A 22,070-nucleotide genomic window follows, 5' to 3' on the forward strand; every position below is an offset into this window, starting at 1 on the left:
GGAGCAGAAGAAGAGAGAGGAAAAAGATGGAAAATAGAGCGGGAACTGAGAGGGAATAGAAGAAGAACTGAGAGGGAATACAAGGAGAACTGAGAGGAAATAGAGGGAGAACTGAGAGGGAAAAGATGGGAAATCGAGGGGGAATTGAGAGGGAAAAGATGGGAAATCGAGGGAGAATTGAGAGGGAATAGAAGGAGAACTGAGAGGGGGAATTTAGAAAGGGAAGAGAGGGGGGTTGGGGTTGGGCAGCGGGGAAGGGCCGGGCAGGCAGGAGGGGAGGAAGGAAGGCTGGGGCGGGGGGACAGGCCCGGAGCGGGTTGCGGGGTTCGGGTGCGGAGCGGGGCGAGGCGAGGGCAGAGGGAGGCCGGGGGAGGGAAAGGAGGAAAGGTCCAGGGGGGTCGGGGTGTGCAGGAGAGAAGGGAGAGGGCGGAGAGGGAGCCGGGGCAGGGGGAGCGGGAAGGGTGGTGGGAGGAGAGGGAGGAAGGAGGGCTGAGGGGAGCCGGGGAGCGGAGGGGGCGCGGAGCGGGGGTGGGGGGAGAGCGGCTCGGGGGAAGAGAGGAGGAGGGAAGAGGGAGGTCCGGGGGAAGGAAAGGAGGGGAGGAAGGAGAGGTGGAGAGGGGTAGGGGTGGATGGCCGAGGCCATCCCTGGGTCCCGCCGGGGGAGCCCGGCGCGGCCGCTGCCGCCTCCTCCGCCGAACACCTGCAAAATGGCGCCGGCGGCTCCTCACGGGGCCTTAAATCACCTCGGCCCCGCCCCGCGCACCTGTGCCCCGCGCACGCGCGCTGCGGCCTCGAGCACCTGTACCTGGCGCACGCGCGCTGCGGCCTCGCGCACCTGTACCTCGCGCACGCGCGCTGCAGCCTCGCGCTCCTCTGCCCCGCGCACGCGCGCTGCGGCCTCGCGCACCTGCGCCGGCCCCGCCCCCCGAGGCCCCGCTCCCCCCTCGCTCCTCCCCCGAGGGCGGGGCTGGGCCCCCCCGCCCGTCTGTCCCCGTGTCCGCGCTCGGGCAGCCCCGGCAGCGCAGCCGCCCCGGAGCGGGCACCGACCCTGCCGCGGCTCCGGCACAGCCCGCTCCCGGCTCTGCTTCCAGCATTCCCCTCCCGCCTTCCCAACTTCTGCAATTTCCAACAGCCACTTGTTCCCGCACTCGAGAAGGTGCAGCTCATCCCACACCTGATGCTCTCCTTCTTCTCCTCCTCCCCGTCTCTGCAACTCGCACCCTCCACTGGCAAACCCTCTGGTTTTAAAAACCCACTTAAAATATTTCATCTTTATTTCCAGATGAGGCAGGTCCTGCCTAGGATGCAAACAGCTACACACGAGGAAATAAGAAAACCGGACGCTGCCCTGGGAGTCAAAGGAGGGAAAGACTGCAGACAAATACTGCCAGGAAATGCACTCTTAATAAATCTGCGCAGCTCTCCCTCCTCTGCACGAACAGGCCCAGGGAGCACGGCCAGCTGGGCTGGGACCGGCTGGGGACGGGCAACAAGGAATCCTTCCTTGCAGTGGCCCGCGCCGTGCTCGGGGAGGGCGGGAGGTGAACCACGCTGGACAGGAACGTCTCTGGCTCCTGGAAATCCCGGCTTCCCACAGAGAGACAAATCTTCCTTTGGAAGTGTCGCCGGCGCCTGTTGTGCCCCTGGGATGCTGGTTCAGCACGGACACGGGGAGCAGCTGGCAACCACAGCCCCTCTGGCCCGGGCCACTGGGAGGGATTCAAAACCTAAACAAACCCCAAATCCTGCAGAGGGAAAAATCCATAGGAAGAAACATATTGCTGTCATAAAAAACTTCAAAATCTGTTAAAAACTCTATGACAACAATGTAATGGGATTCCCAGGGACCTTATTTGTGCTCTTGGTTCCGTTTTGTGTAGTTTTATTCCCTCACTTAGCAGCCTGTAGAACTTATCCTGGGATTTGGAGGTTGAGCAGGGCTTCCTTTGGATGGACCTTCACTTCTGGCCCCAGTTTGTGCAAACACAACTTTGGCCAATGTGGTGAAACACGTGACCTCAGCTCTTCCCTCACAAACGTGCCCTCTTTATTCCCCGGAGGTGAACTCACATCCTGCCCCAGGCTCTCCACTCACCCCTCAGGGTGACCCCAGAGTGTCCATCCTGTCCCCCGCAGGGCCCTGGGCACACGGGGAGGTCCCTTTGCCCACAGGGCCTTTCTCCTGCCCCTCTCCAGCCCGAGGCTCCTCCGCTCGCTCTCTCCGGCCTCGCCGTCCCACACCGACCCACAGCCAGCTCAGGCAGGGAAATGACACCAGGCAACAGCTGCAAAGGCACAAAGAGGAGAGCTGTCAGCCACAGGCACAGAAAAGGCAAAGGCTTCACAAAACATTGCTGCAACCTGACTGCTCATTATTTCCACTCTCCCAGGGAGAACCCCACGAACTCACAGCCAACAAGGCCTGACAGTCCCTGCAGCCGCAGCTCAGCACACGGACAGAGAGGCAATTCCACCACCTGAAAGGGAAAAAGAAGGAGGAAATGGTGATTTATTGGTTTTAAAGTTATTTTAAGTTCTTAAAACAGAACGAAGACTTGTTTGGAATTCTGTTGGGTACACAATGAGTGTTGGGCACAGGCCAGGTCACTAATCCAGATTTCAGTGGGGCTCTCTGGGGCCAGACCAGCTGATTTCCTAAGTTCAGTTCGTGCCCACGGACTGATCTGAGCTCCCCGTTCCCCGGATCGCTCATCCCCACACTCCCAGCACCGTCCCGAGCCCTCGGTCCTGTCCCCGCCGGGACTCCCAAACCCTCCCGGCCCTGCCCGGCTCTGGCCCGGGCCCGGGGCACCCTCGGCTTGTGCCCCGCAGTCTCCGCCTGGCGGACACGGCCGGTACTGCAGCCCCGACACCGCCGGCCCGCAAAGGACCCCCCGCGCCCCCCGCGCCCCAGCCGCAGCCCCCCTGCCCTCCCTGACACACAGCCCCAAACCCGGCACCTGCCTCACAAAGCGGCCGCGGGGATCGGCCTCGCTGCACCCGCGGGACAAAGCACCGACCCCAGGGACACCCCAAAATTAGCCCCTCCTGCCCACTGCTCACAGCCTCAACCCACCTCCAAACACTCCTGCTCTGCCCACCACATTGCCCCGACTTTAACACCCCACATTTTCCAGACCTCTCCACCGCTCATCGCCTCACTTTACCTCAATTTACCTCAGTTTACCTCAAAGAAAACACCTTATTTTCTTTCTTTTTATTTTATTTCTTTTCATTTTATTTCATTTTATTTCTTTTCATTTATTCGAGTTCATTTTTGAAATGATTTTATTTTATTTTCCTTTTATTTCGTTTCCTTTTCTTTTAATTTTATTTTCATTTTATTTTATTTTTCTTATTTTTACTTCATTTTCATTTTATTTTCTTTCTTTTTATTTTTTGTTTATTTTATAGCATTATTTATTATTTTATTTAATTTTATTTTCATTTTCTTTTCTTTTCTTTTATTTTCATTTTATTTTCTTTTATTTTAGTTCTTTTTATTAATTCTATTTTCATTTTCATTTTATTTTTTCTTCTTATTTTTGTTTATTTTATTGCATTTTTTATTATTTTATTTTCCTTTTATTTCACTTCTTTCTTTAATTTCATTTTATTTCATTTTCATTTTATTTTCTTTCTTTTTATTTTTGTTTATTTTATTTAATTTTTTATTATTTTATTTAGTTTTATTTTCCTTTTATTTCATTTCTTTTTTAAATTTCATTTTATTTTATTTTCATTTTATTTTCTTTCTTTTTTATTTTATTTTAATTTTATTTAATTTCATTTTTTTTCTTTTTATTTCTTTTAGTTTTATTTTTTCTTTTCCTTTATTTTATTTCCTTTGCTTCATTCGCTCCCCACAGAGAATCAACCTCCTTTTGAAGCCCCCAAACCTGCCCTTCCAGCCCACAGCTGGTCACCTCGTTTTTAACACAAGATCTTCGTTCTCTCCCCCACAGATCACCTCACATTTAACCCCCCCAGTTTTCTCCATCTGCACACCACTCAGTAACTTTCTCTGCTACACACTGCCCCAGAGTTTACTCCACATTTTTCCCTCCCTGTCCACTGCTGATTCCCTCAGTTTCACCTCCAAATAGTCATTCCCTGCCATGGATACTCTCTCCTATCTCCCCCCCACAACAAACCCTGGGGGGCTGAGGTTTAAAAGCTCCATTTAGGGCAGCCAAAAGCTCTCTGGCTGGCACAGCTCACTGAATATCCTGAAATCTCTTTCCAAGGGCATCCAAACCCACAGGAAGAGGTGCTGAGCACGCAGGACTTGGAGGTGCTGCAAGCAGAGCTTCCCTGAACTGCAGGGAAATGTCCCAGGGTGGCTTTGGGCTGCTGGCCCTGCACACTGTGCTCTCACACCAGCCAGCCTTCCTGCCAAGGCCAGGGACAAGGGAAGGGCTGCTGGGGCCTCTCTGGGAACCCCCAGCCCCGCTCCAGGAGCAAGGACACTGGCAGTGCCCACAGCCCTCACCCCAGGCCTGTCCCTCAGGGGATGCTCCTCCTGTGGCCCTTGGGGACACGGGCTGGGCTGGCCTGGGCAGGGCTGGGGCAGCACTCACACCCCGGGGGCTCAAAGGGCTTTTCCAACCTTGGGATCCCACGGGACACTCGGGCACTGCCCCACCTGCACAGCCAGCCACGGGAAGCTGTTACACACAGATCACATTCCATAAAGAATCCAGGCAGATCCCACATTAGGGGCAATACCTACAGCTTCTGCCCTTGTCCACTCTCCTGCAATTCCACTGGCCCACACGACAGGAACAACTGCAGCTGCCACTTCAGTCGGGGCCTTGCTGCTGACAGGAGTTATTCCCTGCACAACAAGAGCTGCTGCTTGGACACATTTCCTTTCAGCAATTACAGTGTCAATAGCCCCAGTTTTCAATTCCATTTCTGCCTCAACTTTTCCAGTCCATCTCTTCCTAGCACAGGTTTGGGTGAGTTTGGCAAACAGACAAACTCGGGAATTACCCAATAGTTTCACAGTTTAACCCCTGTCACAGCAATCACCTTAACACTGCCAGTCCTTAATTCTCCCTCTGTTGGGTTAAGGACTGAGCAAGTTGGACCTGTGTCTGACCAGGACAGGTGCAAACCAAATGCTGGGGACTGGAACACACACCTGGCACTCCTGCAGCTCTCACAGTCACATTCAAGAGAAAACAGCCAATTGGACCCTCACTGCTCATTTCTTAATCCCAACCCCACACTTCTTTGGCACTTGGAGCACCACTTTTATCACCCAGTTACAGCCCATTAGAGAGCTCCATGTCTAGCAGGGACAGGGACCCCTGGGATACTCTCAGCAATGCCTGAATCCATTGCAGGGACCTTGCTTTGAGCTCCCCAGGGCCGGGCACCCCGAGGATCTCCCCGAATAATCCTTTCGGTGCGCGCTGGAGTCTTCGGGGTGCCCCAACCCGGGGGGCACCAACAGCACTGTCCCTCCAGGGGGCCCAATTTGGTCCCAAGGCTTCAATGGACAGCCCAAAAGGCACTTCCAGAGGCCTTCTTTGGAACCCACCAACGGGTACAGGGAGGAAGCCACAAGAAGGCCTCATTTCTAAAGGCAGGGGGATCTTGCCTGTGTCCCAGACCGGTCTGGGGATCTGAGGCCCTTCCCGAGAAAATCTCGGTGCCGGCGTGAAGGGCCAGAGATCCCTTGGAGCCACGGGAGAGCAGGCACAGAGTCCCTCCTGGGGGCCAATTCTGCTGCCTGAAAACAGCTCTGCAAAGAAACCTCTCAGACTCAGCTGGTGAGTTTTAGAAGCCAGGTATTCCCACACACTAAGAGATTTTAAGAGCTCACTGACTGAAAAAACATCGAGCTTTTATCGTGGACATCTGACCTCCCACAGACAGCTCCTTTCCCCTCTCAGTACAAAATGATTTCCGTGGCATCATTTCATAGGAAGTGCCCGGGCCCCCCAGACTGTGCTTTCCAGAACAGAAAACAAACAGAGGGAAGGAGCTTTGCACAAGTGGAACACACTCCAGAACAGACCTGACTTTAGGTTTGCTCTTTGGGTTCCAGTCCAGCACCCAAAAACTCCAGCAGGAGAGCCGGCCCGTGGCCCGTGGGACCCTGAAAATCCATCTTACCATGGGCTGGAAGCAAATCCCAGTTGGACGAGTCCCTTGTGCCTGCAGATGCCTGGGGATCCTTTCCTTCCACCTCCTGCTCTCCCAGTAGGAGAAAGGGGCACCTCGGGCACACGGTGGCACTCGACATCCTGCTGAGAGAGGAGCAAGGAAACCTTGAGCACAAAGCTGGGGAGGAAACTAAAACTTCCTTTCCTAGGAGCTTTGGGCAGTCTGCAACCAAGGGGGGGAAATTTGCATCTCCTTTGGTGCAGGTGTCGACAGAGGCCAACAGAGCTTTGGCCTTTTTCACACAACTGTGCCCTTTTTGGCTCCCTGGCAGCCCAATGGCACCAGAACCCCCTTCCTGCACACACAGGTGGCACACACAGGCACCCACACACCTTTTCTCCAGCCCACACGTGGCCAAGATTTCCTCCCCCTGGACATCCCAAGGGCGGTATTTTTACTGGAGAGCACGGCAACCCCCCTGGCCTTGCAAAATGGCTCCCTGCAAAAAAGGAACTGCTTCTCCTAGACATTTCTCCAACACTCAAGGGCTTTGGAAGCTGCTCTCATGGTACCAAACCTGCTTGGGGTCTCTCCCAGCTTTTGGCTCTCCTCGGAGTTAACAGGCACACACTCCATTCCATCCTCCCCCAGCCAAACCCATCCTCACCGGCAGGACGGGTCCTGCCCTTACCTGTCCAAGCTCCCAGCTCGGCACAGCCGTGGGGACAGAGCAGCTTCCCAAGGCAGCTCCCGCCCGGCAGGAAGCACAACTCGCCACACTCCACCAGCCGCTGGGCACTGAACAGAGCTGAGCATCAGCCGAGGGCACAACTGGAGAGAAAAGGAGCCAAAAGCATTAACACAGCACCAAGGAACTAAGTGAGATCGGTCTGTCCCTCCGTCTTTCCCAGATGCTGAGTGAAAGCTTCACCTTTCCACCAATTTGTCCATAAAGGGTCAGCACACAAAAGTCTTGCTGTCCTTTACCTCCCCTGGGCAGGCTCTCATCTACACCTTAAATCATGGGGGCCACGTGCTTGCCTTCCCACGGAAAACAATTGTTATTCCCTCTCAGAAAGGCAGCCCCAAAATATTGATTTCCTCTTTATGACTTGAATCGCTCCCCTCCTGACTTGCTGAGCTATTACACTCCAAATACACATTCTGTCCCCTACAGTTTACCTCCAGTTTTATGGCCAAAATATTCCCAGACACCAGGACATTCTCTTGCTTCCAAGGCAGGACCGATCATCCCTCTAGGAAAAGGCAAAGAAGGAAAGGGTTCATCAAGCAATGCAGAACTTAGCAAGTGAGTTTAACAAATACCATCAGGTTTTGTGCACAGAGGAAATAAAACTCACTGGTTTTAGGAGCTAAAAGATCAGGGGAACTTCCTGGCTGGAGAGACTCCCCGGGATCCACGGCTCCCCTGCAGAAGCTCCCGACAAAAAGTGCTCCCAGCAAACCCCCCGGCAGGGCCGGCCCCTCGTCATCCTCACCGGCCACACCTGGGGCTGCCCCGTCCTTTTGTCACCCTCGCTGGGCTCCGGGGTTCTTTTGGGCCGCTTTTGGCTGCGGGTTTTGGGGACCGGTCCCAGCCCCGGCCCAGCTCCGCACCTGCTGCGCTCCCCGCAGCCCTCGCTCAGCCCCGCGGGGATTTGTGCCTCCTCCCAAGGTGCCAAATGGCTGCAAAGCCCGTCGGGAAGCCGCTCCCGGGCTTTCCTTCCCAGCCTTTCCTGCCCAGCACCGCAGCGGTCGAAAAGGAAACCAGAAAATCGGGACAAAAAGGACCCGAATCGCGCCGTGCCGTCCCCCGGCTCCTCCCGCCGAGCCCGGGCAGAGCCCGAGAGCTGCAGCCCCCGGGCCCCGCCGCGGCTTCCCCGCCGTCCCCGGCACCTCCCGCCCGTCCCGCCCCGCAGCGCAGCTCCCGCTGCCCCCCGAGCACAGGAACGAACCCACCGCCCACCGCCCACCGCCCACCGCCCATCGCCCACGGCCCATCGCCCACCGCCCACCGCCCATGGCCCACCGCCCACCGCCCACCGCCCACCGCCCACCGCCCACCGCCCACCGCCCACCGCCCACGGCCCATCGCCCATCGCCCACCGCCCACCGCCCATCGCCCATCGCCCACCGCCCATCGCCCATCGCCCATCGCCCATCGCCCATCGACCACCGCCCACCGCCCATCGCCCACCGCACACCGCCCATCGCCCACCGCCCATCTCCCATGGCCCATGGCCCACCGCCCACCGCCCCCGCACGGGCCGGGACTCCCCGGCAGCCTCGGCTGCGATGCCGCGGGGAAGGGACCCGGACATCCCGTTATGGATCTCGTCCCGCCCCGGCACTCCTTGGACGGGCATCGCCCCGCCCCACGGGATCCTTTTATGGACAGAACCCGCCCTACACAACCCTACATGGGCATCGCCCCGCCCCACGGGATCCTTTTATGGACAGAACCCGCCCTACACAACCCTACATGGGCATCGCCCCGCCCCGACACTCCTTTTAGGGACATAACTCCGCCCTACACAACCCTACATGGGCATCGCCCCGCCCCGACACTCCTTTTAGGGGTATAACCCCGCCCTACACAACCCTATATGGGCGTCTCCCCGTCCCAGCACTCCCTTTATGGGCATCGCCCCGCCCCACATGCTCTTTTTATGGGCATTTTCCCTCCCTAAAACTCCTTTTATGGACACCGCCCCACCCCACACCCCTTCTATGGTCACAGCCCCACCCCACACCCCTTCCATGGTCACAGCCCCACCCCACACCCTTCTCCGGCCCCGTCCCCCCGCCCTGTCCGTCCCCTCGGTCACCGCCCCACACTCCCCTCACGGGCCCCTCCCGCTGTCGCTCATCCCAGTCCCGCCCCTCCCGCATTCCCGCTGGGAATGCCCCGGCCGTTCCCCGCTCCCGCATTCCCGGCGGGATCGGACGCTCCCGGCCGAGGGCAGCGCTGCGGGGACGGTCGGGGGGGTTTGAATGTGCCCCGAGCCCTCGGTCCTGTCCCCGCCGGGACTCCCAAACCCTCCCGGCCCTGCCCGGCTCTGGCCCGGGCCCGGGGCACCCTCGGCTTGTGCCCCGCAGTCTCCGCCTGGCGGACACGGCCGGTACTGCAGCCCCGACACCGCCGGCCCGCAAAGGACCCCCCGCGCCCCCCGCGCCCCAGCCGCAGCCCCCCTGCCCTCCCTGACACACAGCCCCAAACCCGGCACCTGCCTCACAAAGCGGCCGCGGGGATCGGCCTCGCTGCACCCGCGGGACAAAGCACCGACCCCAGGGACACCCCAAAATTAGCCCCTCCTGCCCACTGCTCACAGCCTCAACCCACCTCCAAACACTCCTGCTCTGCCCACCACATTGCCCCGACTTTAACACCCCACATTTTCCGGACCTCTCCACCGCTCATCGCCTCACTTTACCTCAATTTACCTCAGTTTACCTCAAAGAAAACACCTTATTTTCTTTCTTTTTACTTTATTTTATTCTATTTTATTTCTTTTTATTTTATTTCATTTTATTTCTTTTCGCTTATTTGATTTCAGTTTTAAATTATTTAATTTTCTTTCTTTTTATTTCGTTTCTTTCTTTTAATTTCACTTTATTTCATTCTTTTATTTTTATTTTTATTTTATTTTATTTTCATTTTATTTTATTTCTTTTTACTTCATTTTCATTTTATTGTCTTTTTATTTTTGTTTATTTTATTGCATTATTTATTATTTTATTTAACTTTATTTTCCTTTTATTTTGTTTCTTTTTAAATTTAATTTTATTTTCATTTTATTTCCTTTCTTTTTTTTATTTTCATTTAATTTAATTTAATTTTATTTCTTTTTATTCATTTTATTTTCATTTTTGTTTTATTTTTCTTCTTATTTTTGTTTATTTTTTTGCATTTTTTATTATTTTATTTAATTCTATTTTTCTTTTATTTCACTTCTTTCTGTAATTGCATTTTATTTCATTTTCATTTTAGTTTCTTTCTTTTTTTGTTTATTTTATTTCATTTTTTATTATTTTATTTAGTTTTATTTTTCTTTTATTTAATTTCTTTTTTTAAATTTCATTTTATTTTATTTTCCATTTATTTTCTTTATTTTTATTTTATTTTATTATCATTTTATTTCATTTTTATTTTTTATTTCTTTTAGTTTTATTTTTTTCTTTTCCTTTATTTTATTTGCTTTGCTTCATTCTCTCCCCGCAGAGAATCGACCTCCTTTTGAAGCCCCAAAACCTGCCCTTCCAGCCCACAACACGAGATCTTCGTTCTCTCCCCACAGATCACCTCACATTTAACCCCCACAGTTTTCTCCACCTGCACACCACTCAGTAACTCTTTTTTACCTCCAAAGGTTCATTTTCTAACCCGGAGGTTTTCTCGAGTTTTACCCCCAGAACTTTCCTTTCCTGCCCACTCCTGACGGCCTCAGCTGACCCCAAAATCTTCCTTCTCTCTGCTACACACTGCCCCAGAGTTTACCCCAATGTTTTCCCTCCCTGTCCACTGCTGATTCCCTCAGCTTCACCTCCAAACAGTCATTCCCTGCCATGGATACTCTCTCCTATCTCACCCCCACAACTTTCCCTTCCAGCCCACTCCTGATTACCTCTGTTTTAACACAACATTTTCATTCTCTCTGCTACAGATTGCCCCAGATTTTACCCCCTAAAATTTCCCTACCTCTCCACATCTGATCACCTCTTTAATACCTAAATATGTTCAATCTCTACCCTAGAGACTATTGCAAGTTTACTCTCAGAACTTTCCCTGCATGCCCACTGCTGAGTGCCCCTGTTCACCTCTCAGTGCTCATTCTCTCCACTACAAATAACATCCAGTTTCACCCCCAATTTTCTCCTTCCTCCACAAAATTGATTTGATCTTTGTTACCCCAAAACTGGGCATTCTCTTCCTGACAAAACCCCTCAGCTCTTCCCTCACAAACGTGCCCTCTTTATTCCCCGGAGGTGAACTCACATCCTGCCCCAGGCTCTCCACTCACCCCTCAGGGTGACCCCAGAGTGTCCATCCTGTCCCCCGCAGGGCCCTGGGCACACGGGGAGGTCCCTTTGCCCACAGGGCCTTTCTCCTGCCCCTCTCCAGCCCGAGGCTCCTCCGCTCGCTCTCTCCGGCCTCGCCGTCCCACACCGACCCACAGCCAGCTCAGGCAGGGAAATGACACCAGGCAACAGCTGCAAAGGCACAAAGAGGAGAGCTGTCAGCCACAGGCACAGAAAAGGCAAAGGCTTCACAAAACATTGCTGCAACCTGACTGCTCATTATTTCCAGTTTCCCAGGGAGAACCCCACAAACTCACAGCCAACAAGGCCTGACAGTCCCTGCAGCCGCAGCTCAGCACACGGACAGAGAGGCAATTCCACCACCTGAAAGGGAAAAAGAAGAAGGAAATGGTGATTTATTGGTTTTAAAGATATTTTAAGTTCTTGAAACAGATCCAAGACGTGCTTTGGAATTTTGTTGGGTGAATAAGTGGCAGTGGGCACAGGCCAGGTCATTATTCTGATTTCAGTGGTGCTCTCTGGGGCCAGACCAGCCGATCTCCCGAGTTCAATTCCTGCCCAAGGACTGATCTGAGCTCCCTGTTCCCTGCATTGCTCATCCCAACACTCACAGCAATCTCACCTCAGCCCACAGACTCTCTGTCCTCAGAGGCAGTTTTTTTCCCCAATTTTAATAGTCTGGGATCGGTTCCTATTTGAGTAAACCCATTAAACTGATTTTTTAAGTGCAAGATATTAAATACTGAATCCAAGACTCACCTAAACACCTTTATCAAGCCAAGCTGTTTATGTTGAAACCCATAATAATGATTTTTACAGCCAGAAAATCCCCCAAACAGAATAAATCTATGGGAGGAAGACAAATCCACCTTTGTCACACCAGAGCAGGGCAACAGCCAAGGGCTGCTCTTCCCAAACACTTTTATTGCCATTAAATAAGGAATTAACATTAGGATACGGGTGTACACAAAAATAATCTGCCCCCCAAATACTGCAAAATAGCATTGAATAGTATTAACCAGCTATGAATGGGCTCTTTATGCATTTTATAAAAATCTGATTATTCTAAATTTAATTACAAATTATACTTTCTATTTATTACTTGGGCACAGAGAAAAAGGACTAACAGGGGGAAGACAATTAAAACATTTCCCTGGATATGCAGGAGGTTCCAAAGCAAGGCAGAGGACGAGATAATAATAATCTGGGACTCCAAACTGCAGTTAATTGACCCCTTGGAAGCTGCTCCCAGGTTTTCCTGGTGCTTTATGTGATGGCACATCAAACCCACAGAGGCTTGTCCTGTATCAAACTGTCAGGAAGGACAGTTAACCCAAGCAGCTGCATAACCCCAAATCCCACCCCGGCTGCCAACAGGGCTGGCACAGGAAAGGGAAACAAAAGCAGCAAGGCTGCAAGGCCACAACAAACCGGCACTGAAAGGAATTTCAGTCTCCACAGAGCATTAATTCCGTACGAGCAGCCTCTCCTTAGGTCATGCTCCGTTAACAGGGGCAGAGACTCCCATCCATTAAGAACCCAGGGCTTGTTTTGGGGTGAAACTTGCTGAAATCTGGACTCCAATCCTGGGCACCTGGAGAACTGTGACCCTGGATACCTGGGCACATGGATTCCTGTGTCCCTGGATACCTGGGGCCATGGGCACCTGGAGAACTGTGACCCTGGATACCTGGGTACATGGATTCCTGTGTCCCTGGACACCTGGGGCCATGGGCACCTGGAGAACTGTGACCCTGGGCATCTGGGCACTTGGACACCCAGTTCCCCGAGCACTCGGGCACCTGGATACGCGGCTCGCTGGGCGTTCGAGTACCTGGGTCCTGCATTGCCCGGGTCCCCGGGGACCTGGATACCCGTGTCTCCCTGTCCCCGGGCACATGGATAGCTGGATACCCGTGTCTCCCTGTCCCCGGGCACATGGATAGCTGGATACCCGTGTATCCCTGTCCCCGGGCACATGGATAGCTGGATACCCGTGTCTCCCTGTCCCCGGGCACATGGATAGCTGGATACCCGTGTCTCCCTGTCCCCGGGCACATGGATAGCTGGATACCCGTGTCTCCCTGTCCCCGGGCACATGGATAGCTGGATACCCGTGTATCCCTGTCCCCGGGCTCCCGCGCACGCCGTTCCCGGTATCCCCGTGTCCCGGCACCGCCCGGTACCGCAGAGCCCCCGGCGGCCCCCGCAGCATCCCCGCCGGGGGCTCGCCCGGCCGCTCCCGCTGTGCCCGCCCCGTTCTATCCCGCTATCCCGCTCTCACCGGCTCCCTGCTCCTTGTCCCGGAGCCGGGACGCATCGCTGCAAAGCGCGGCCGCCGCGCCTGACGGCAGCCGGGTCACCATGGGAACCGCCGGGCCGCCCTCAGCGCTTCCACGGAGAGGGGAATGGCGCCGGCGGCATCGCCCACCCTCTCTGCCCTGCCCAAGATGGCGCACCGCCCCTACCCAACATGGCGGCCGGCGGCTCACCCGCCCCTCTCTGCCCTGCCCCAAGATGGCGGCACCGCCCCTACCCAACATGGCGGCCGGCGGCTCACCCGCCCCTCTCTGCCCTGCCCCAAGATGGCGGCACCGCCCCTACCCAAAATGGCGGTCGGCGTCGTCGTCGTCCCTCTCTGCCCTGCCCCAAGATGGCGGCACCGCCCCTACCCAAAAAGGCGGCCGGCGGCGTCACCCGCCCCTCTGTGCCCTGCCCCAAGATGGCGGCGCTGCCGCCCCGGCCCGCCCCAATATGGCGGCTGCGGGCGGCGGCCGGGCGGAGCGGCGCGGGGCGGCCGCGCCTGCGCCCGTGGCCGTGGCCGTGCCAGCCCAGCGCCAGCGGTGCATGCCGGGCGCCCTGCCCGCCGTGACGCTGCACATCGCACCCGGCGCCGCCACCGGGGCTGCACCGCCACCGGGGCCGCCGCCATGGCGGGCGTGAAGGTGATCGCCAACGACACCGAGTTCCAGCCCGAGCTGAGCGCCGCCGGCTCCCGCCTGGCCGTGGTGAAGTTCACCATGAGGGGGTGAGTGAGGGCGGCCCCGCGCTCCCGCCGCGCTCCGCTGTGCCCGGGTTGTGTCAGTCGTTCCCGTTACCCGGCGCGGGGCCGGCCCGTTTGGGCCCTTGCCGGCACTCTGTGACACACGGATGTAGGCACAGCATCAGCACCGCGCTCCTGTTCCTGGGATTAAACCCCCCTTTCCCGCCGAGCCCTTACCCAGCCCTCGGATCCGGGAGGGGATCGGGCGCTGCGCTGCTTTAAAACCCCGTGCCGGGTCAGGGAGCTGCTGTAAGCGGGGCACGGACAGCAATGAAACATCCCAAACTTCTAAAAACATCTTCTGCCCTCACCAAAGTTCGCTCTGTCCTCGCGCTGTTTGCCCAGCAAAGGCAGAGACTCTCCCCCTCCTCGGCAGGGCTTTGAGGTACAACTGCGGCGAGATCTGGATGAATTCGTGACCAGAGAAACCTCAGCGATTGAATTATTCACGTTAATCTGTGAATAGTGATAATCCCAGGGGGTTTGGGGCTTCAGAGCACACCTCGTTGTTGTCCGGTTGCTGCTGCTGAATTCTGGGGTTTTTTTTTAGCTAATTTTCTACTTTTTTGGGGGGGGATGATTTTAATTTCTTCTTTCCCAGTGAGAATATCCCTTTGCAGGAATAGTTGCAGCTGGATGCTTCCCACACTTTTGGTGGCACGGAATAATTAAAAATGACATATTTTCAGCCAAGGTGATGGAGTTAAATCAGCAGAAAACAGGGCCATGTTAATAACAATGTAACCAGTTATTCCCGTAAATTAATATGGGGAGAGCCGGTTGCAGGTGTAAATGAGATTTATTGTTGTAAGAATTTTATGATCCCTGAAGCTTTGATACATTATCACCATTAAATATTTAAGTCACATGTAAGTGCTGTTTTTCCCTGGGATGTGATGCGGAGTAATGATACGATTTTTCTATTAATAGTGTTTTTTTCTGCTTTTGCCCTCCTTTATGTCACTTCATTGAGCAGTTAAAAATGCTGCAGTTAAGTTGCAGATATGAGTTAGTATTAATTAATAGGTGAAGCCACTCACGTGACATGGAAGCTGGGAATTAACTCCTCATCCTTAATTGTATCAGCAGCTGGCAGCCAGGTAGGGAGGTTATTTTTGCACCAGGATATTGGGAAGAGCAGGAATGTGCTGATTCCGTTGGGGGCAGGCATTTAAAAAAGAAAATAAAAGTGGAATTAAGTGGAAGTGTTGTTTTCACAGATGTGGCCCTTGCTTAAGGATAGCTCCAGCCTTCAATGCCCTGAGTAACAAATACCCCCAGGCAACGTTTTTGGAAGTGGATGTGCATCAATGCCAGGTTGGTATGAAAATAAACACTTTCAGTTGGAAGACAAAGAGCAGAGAATGGAGAATTTGAAGGCAAACCCTTCAGGCTTAAAGCTAAAAGGGGTGTGCTGTGGCTGTTGCCATGTTTGGGGCATCGCAAATAACCATAATATGAAATTCTCCCAAATCAGGAGAACAAACCCCCTATTTAGCAAAGTTTTCTTGCAGTGCCCACTGTGCTGCCCTTCATTTGAGCAGTGTACAGAGAGGTTATCAGTTCCTGCTGCCTGTATTATTAAGATAATACTTTAAATATAGAATCTAGCACCAGTGGGGGTTAAAGGAGTCTTTCCAGCCGAATATTGGTGTAATTATTGAGGGGGGAAAAGCAAAAATGCAATAAATCAATATTATGAGTGGGACCAGTGGTGACTGACCTAAGGGTCATTCAGACAATGAATGGGGACTGGTTTCTGCCTCCCAGGGCACAGCTGCCACCAACAACATCTCAGCAACCCCCACGTTCCTGTTCTTCCGGAACAAAGTGCGGATCGACCAATATCAGGGAGCAGATGCCGTGGGCTTGGAGGACAAAATCAAACAGCACCTGGAGAACGACCCTGGGAACAGCGAGGACACAGACATCCCCAAAGGATACGTGTGTATCTCCCGGGGGTTTTGTTGGAATGCCTGGAGACCAAAAAAAATCTTCATTTTTTAAACACACTCCAAGTCAAATATTAGGATTTTAGGCAAAGCTGCCTCAGAAAATCACTTATCTGGGCTTCCTTTTCCAGAAAAAAATTAAATACTGATATGCGTACATTTAATAAGCATGAAAAATCTCCTTAGTCGTTAAAATAATTAATTTAATGTTTATCATAAGGTTTTCCATGCTTTTCTCACCCATCCCAACCTGCCTTCCTCCAAACGTTTTTTTGAAAGTGTAAAAATGTCTCATATTTTATTTTTCTAATGTTTGCCAAAGGGCACAGTAGTAAAAGTGTTCACTTTAGGTTTCTCGTTGCCCATCAAAGAAGAACAAAGATGACAAGGGTATAAAATATATAAAATAAAAAAGATGGCACAGGAACAGCTGGAAAAGGTGATGTGCCTGCCCTGAGTGGCACACAGGAATCCCTTCCTGCTGACTGATAATTGATAATTAATCAACAATTAATTACTGATATCTGAATAGTTTATTGATAATCAAATTATGGATAATTAATCAATAACACCCCCTTTTAAATGGCTTGGAGCCTGGAGAGTTGGGAACATAGGACTAATTTGGGGTGGTTTTTAATTAAATCGATTCTAACTCCAGGCTGGTGTTTGTGTGTGTGACTTGTGCTGTTGTTTAGCAAAAATATATCTGGAAGTTCTCCCTGTGCCAAGTTTCTGGTTCTTGGGATGGCAGGTGGTTGCAGGGATGCAGGATTTAAGGGATAAATCCCACCTGAGCACTGTGATACCCGTGTTTTGTGCTTGCTGTGCCTTCTGTCACCAACCCCTGTGACTTCCCCGAGCCCGCGGAGCCTCGTCCCGCTCTCAGCGTGCTCTTGCCTCTGTTCCCAGATGGATCTGCTGCCCTTCATCAACAAGGCCGGGTGTGAGTGTCTCAACGAGAGCGACGAGCACGGCTTCGAGAACTGCCTGCGCAAGGACCCCTCCTACCTGGAGTCCGACTGCGACGAGCAGGTGTGGCACGGGGGGCACACAGGGGCACGGGGGGCACACACGGGCACGGGGGGCACACAGGGACGCGGGGGGCACACAGGGGCACAGGGGGCACACACGGGCACAGGGGGCACACAGGGGCACGGGGGGCACACATGGGCACGGGGGGCACACAGGGGCACGGGGGGCACACATGGGCACAGGGGGCACACAGGGGCAGGGGGGGCACACACGGGCACGGGGGGCACACACGGGCACAGGGGGCACACATGGGCACGGGGGGCACACATGGGCACGGGGGGCACACATGGGCAGGGGGTCCAGGGTTATCCTGGGATTGCTGCAGGGGGGATGCAGAAAAATCAGGATACAAAGCGAAAAAATTCCAGTCAGAAAAGTGTTCGCTGATATTTAAAGGGAATGTGTGGGCAGAGGGAGGTGACCCCAGAGTTTTACTCCAAAGCTCCCTTATCCCTCTTTCGTGTGCTGAGTTGGTTTTTAAGTGAAGAAAACAGTGTTTAATACTGGAGGTTTTGTTCTGTTTCCTTCCACAGCTGCTTATCACTGTAGCTTTTAGTCAGCCTGTCAAGCTTTACTCTATGAAACTTCAGGGGCCAGACAACGGTGAGTGAGGGGTCTGGGTGTTGGATGGGGTGCAAATATAAGGAATTGCTATACTTTTATGTGCAAGTATAATTACTATAGTTATATACACAAATATAAGTGTTTCTTAATGTTTGATAAATAAAAGTATTAATGTTTGATGCACTGCAGAGACTCTTGGATTTAATCCAAGGGTTAAGGTGAGAGCAACTGAGAGACGAACCTCTTTTATAGTAACTCAGTTTACATCATGAGATCACGTAAAATTCATAATTAGATGTAATTTTGGGATGTAACACCCAAATGGAATCCCACCTCTCTATTTTAACCCAGGGCAAGGGCCCAAATACATCAAGATCTTCATCAACCTGCCGCGGTCGATGGATTTCGAGGAGGCAGAGCGCAGCGAGCCCACCCAGGCCCTGGAGCTGGGCCCCGAGGACATCAGGGAGGATGGCATCATCCAGCTCCGCTACGTCAAATTCCAGAACGTCAACAGCGTCACTGTGAGTGCCCTGCCCTGAGGGCACCTGGGGGGAAACCCCCCGGGTAACTCGGGGCGTTGATGGTGAGGGTCATTCCAGTGGATGCTGAGCTGGGACTTCTTAGAATCTGCTTTGGCTTCCTCATTGTGGCCTCGGGAGGGGAAGTGGGAGCTGGGAAAATCCCAGCTGGGTGGGGTTTAAACAAACTACCAGGAAGACACCAGCATTCTATATATAATTATTTAAATTGGCAGGACAGGAGCTCCTGCGAGTGTTAGAGACCTTTATAATTGGGACAAAAGTGCTGGTTTGGTTAATTTTCTCGGGCACCTCATGTTTTATGTATTAAGTGAGAGATGGAGAGTTTAACTCCTTTTTTTTTTGGCTTTCTTTCCTGTTCAGTTGTTTGTCCAGTCCAATCATGGTGATGAAGAAACAACACGAATCACATATTTCACATTTATTGGCACTCCAGTGCAAGCCACGAACATGAACGACTTCAAACGAGTGAGTCCTGTTCCTAAACCCACTTTTTACAAGGTTTTGGTCACTAACTTTGTAGGAATCAGTGGTAAGACTGTATAGGTGAAAATTTGAGGGGCTGGCAAGTTCTAAACACCAACAGCAATGTTATTTTTTAACAGCTGAGACTTATATCTTGGTTTTGGGACTCCCTTTTTTGAACCTTTTAATGTAAAGAGTCTTATTTTAAAATCAACTGCTTTAAAAATTAGCAGGCTTTGTAAAATGCTCCTGCAAACTCCTGGGGAGGTGACCAATAACACTGAGAGCACCACGACTGATGTTACAAATAACCTTTCATTTCAGAAGGTTAGAGCACTAACAGCAATGTGGCACCTACTTAATTTATAACAGCAAAATTTGACCTTAACATAAAACTGAATTTCTTTGCAGGTAATAAGTTAATAAATAGGTTTAACAGGCTTTGCTGCCTTTCACTGCAGCTCAAAGTCATTAAAAAGTTGTTCTAATGGACTAAAATTAACTTAATTCAGATTGCAGACCTTCCCCGTTCTTCCCAAACTACAAATCTTGGTGATCTTCTCATATTTTTTGGTTTCTGGGGCTTTTGAAATTTGAAAGGAGACAATGTCTGTGGACACAGTGCTCCTGGAGTTGTGCTGGGCAGGTCAGGATGGGAAGGAAGTGCTCACAAATAGAGGAGCAGGGCGGGATGAGGAACTGGCTGATGTGTCCCAGTCAGATCCTCATCAACACTACCTGTAACATTCCTATTTTCCTTCCCAGACGTGGAGTTTGAGGAGGAGGGAAGTCTTTAGAGTGGTGGAAAAGAGGGACACCAGGGAAAAAATTGCTGTTTAAGCCCATGGAGAGTAGTGGGAAGAGCCACAGATAAATCCTGACAGGGTAGGGGATATGTTTTGCCCCCTCTGGAGTAAATTCCTTGGTTTCCTCAGACCTGCCTGTTTGCACTGAACGTTTTTACACCTTTTGCTGCTGCTTTGGTTCTTGTAACGCTCCTTCTGTTTGTTTTCCAGCTTAACTCCCCATTCCCAAAGAACTAAAAGGGCAGAAGAAATTAAAAAGTAATGATGGGATCGGTGTGGCCTCGCACTCCTTCCCTCCCTCCCTCTGCTCAGCTCCTGCCTTTCCCACAGTCCCAGCACCTTCTGCACTCCCGACTCACCAGCTCAGCTTCTCCCTCCTCTCCCTGCTCCAAATCATTCCTTAAACACTTCACTTGCCCCGTTTTTACCCTGAACTTGTCATTTTAAGGTCACACCAAAGAGTCCTTTCCCAGCTGAATTTTGTGGGGCTGGTGGAGATGCTCTGCCAAGACTCCTTTGTAATATCCTAATGGAAAGGAAGGGAAATGGAATCAAACCCACCTACCTGGGGGTTTAATAAACATTTCCTGTGGGATTGTGGGGTGGGATGGGCAGAAAACGGGTGGGGTTTGAGCTGAGATGCCAAAATATCCATATCCATGTGCTGGGTTTTCCAGATAATTCACATGGGCCACTTGTCCCTCTCTGCCTCTGACTGGTATCGAACTTTTTTTTGGTATTCCATACTTCCTAACACCTAATCCCTAATCTTTTAACTCTGGTTTTCCTTTTTCTTTTCCTGATTTCTTTGCCTAATCTGTGTGTGGACACAGTTTGGAAGCACAGCAGGGATAAATTTTGCTCTGTGACAAGTTTAACTGTATTTTTTTAACTGGATTAATTATCTGATTTTGTTCTTCTTCCCCCACATTGCCAGGTTGGAATTTTCCTGCCTTTGAGCATTAGGTTGAATTTCCAGTTGGAAATGCTCCTGATTAGGGATTCCTTGAGGTGAAAGTGGGAGAGAATTCCTCCCCGTTGCAGTTTGACAAGGAATTAAAAAAGGGAAGGAGCAGGAAAAATGCTTCCCGTGGGTCCATGGATTCAGGACTGAGGGGGTTTGGGCTTTTTTTGGAATATCTGTGAATTCCTGGATTATTGTACGGGTTTGAGCTGCATTATCAGGTCAGTATTTCTGGGGAAGCCCATGGAAAGGATGCCAAGGAAAGGAGCAGCCTCAAACTGAGCATCCAGGGTTTTTTTTCCCACTTGACTTTTTTATGGAGTGTGTTAAGGTGTAATGCTTGACGTGTGACCTGGATTTTGGAGTGTTCTCTGGCAGTTCCCGTCTCCTAACTCCTCCCAAAATAGCCTTGCTGTGTTCAACACTAAACAGAAGGGTTTGTGTGTGTTCCCATCCCTCCTAACCCCGGGAAGGGATTCCCATCCCTCCAGGTGCTCCCGTAACGCTCCTGGGTTCCCTCACTGGGAATTGAGTTGCACTTGGATTTACCAAACCAAAAGAGTCCTGCTCAGGAGCTGTGAAACATTATTCCTGTTTTTTTCCCCTCTTCCAGGTAGTTGGCAAAAAAGGAGAGAGCCACTAGGAAGCAAAGCCACTGGAAGGCCTTATCCCAGTCCAAGATTCCCCCTTTTCTCTCTGACTCCTGGATAATTGCTTGACCATAACCAGAGACTGTCAGTTTGATTTACTGCCATTTCCAATAAATCATTGCTTTGAGCTGGAGTGTGTTTCTGGTGTCCTCCTCCTCCTCCATGGATTTGTAAGTAAAATTCCTGATTTTTGCCAAGTTGAATTTTGTAATTCCAACAGTTGTGGCTCTTTTATTCCATTGAAACTTCCTGACTCCACTGAAAAGCTCCACAGAAAATGTGTGCTCAGAGTTTCTAATGTCAAATACAAGAGAAACCTGAGTTACTCTGGATCATTACTGCCACTAAATAGAGATAATTCTCAGATAGGAGGAACTTCACCTGTTTAATTCCCATTTCCCTGCCAAATCAGAGCAGAGGAAGCAGATTTAAAATCTTGACTTCCAAGGAATTCCTGAGTCTTCCAAAAGTGGTTTTTTAAATTAGAAATTCCTGCCCTTGTTTCCCAGGCAGGCTGGGATTTAGATGTTGTTCCTGATTTATTTTATTGGATGTTTTCCCTCTCTCTGGATCTCAGTAAGGAAATATTTATTACAAATATTAATTTTCCATCTTAATTGGAATTTTTTTACTACTTAGGGCATACTTCCAAGAAAACTTACCAAACTAATGTTAATAAATCAGGCATTGATCAGCACCATATCCATAGAATTCTCTGAATTCCCAGGAAAACTTACTAAGTGTTTAATTGCCATAATTAATCTCTTTGTTCAGTTAAATTTACTGCATTTTTAATTACACAAATCCCATTAAAACTTAAATCCTGGCCTAATTGCTGTTCCTTGGGCACAGTGGGGTGGTTCTCTTCTGCCTTGGCACATTTGGATGTTCATCC

The 22,070-nt window shown here is 51.4% G+C and overlaps 1 protein-coding gene and 1 long non-coding RNA gene across 5 annotated transcripts; one reads left to right on the forward strand and one right to left on the reverse strand.

Moving 5' to 3' along the window:
* Positions 1–1,256: 1,256 nt before the first annotated feature.
* On the reverse strand, positions 1,257–14,398 carry LOC135404375 (uncharacterized). Of its 4 annotated transcripts, XR_010425639.1 has the most exons (7): positions 13,442–13,595; positions 11,454–11,520; positions 11,139–11,328; positions 7,300–7,373; positions 2,411–2,477; positions 2,096–2,285; positions 1,257–1,745 (listed from the first exon to the last, which is right to left on the reverse strand). It is a non-coding gene; the product is annotated as an uncharacterized LOC135404375 (long non-coding RNA). The 4 variants fall into 4 exon arrangements; XR_010425640.1 differs by lacking the exons at positions 7,300–7,373; positions 13,442–13,595 and adding an exon at positions 14,378–14,398; XR_010425641.1 differs by lacking the exons at positions 7,300–7,373; positions 13,442–13,595 and adding an exon at positions 13,762–13,782.
* On the forward strand, positions 13,897–21,308 carry LOC135404374 (thioredoxin-like protein 1). Its single transcript, XM_064639106.1, is given in 9 exon segments — positions 13,897–14,049; positions 14,052–14,185; positions 15,421–15,517; positions 15,971–16,144; positions 17,062–17,184; positions 17,718–17,787; positions 18,100–18,272; positions 18,654–18,758; positions 21,139–21,308. Coding segments are annotated over 9 exon segments (1,044 nt in total). The 5' UTR covers positions 13,897–13,911; the 3' UTR covers positions 21,169–21,308.
* Positions 21,309–22,070: the final 762 nt, after the last annotated feature.

The sequence above is a fragment of the Pseudopipra pipra genome, chromosome W, assembly GCF_036250125.1.
Source record: "Pseudopipra pipra isolate bDixPip1 chromosome W, bDixPip1.hap1, whole genome shotgun sequence".
Classification (NCBI taxonomy): domain Eukaryota; kingdom Metazoa; phylum Chordata; class Aves; order Passeriformes; family Pipridae; genus Pseudopipra; species Pseudopipra pipra.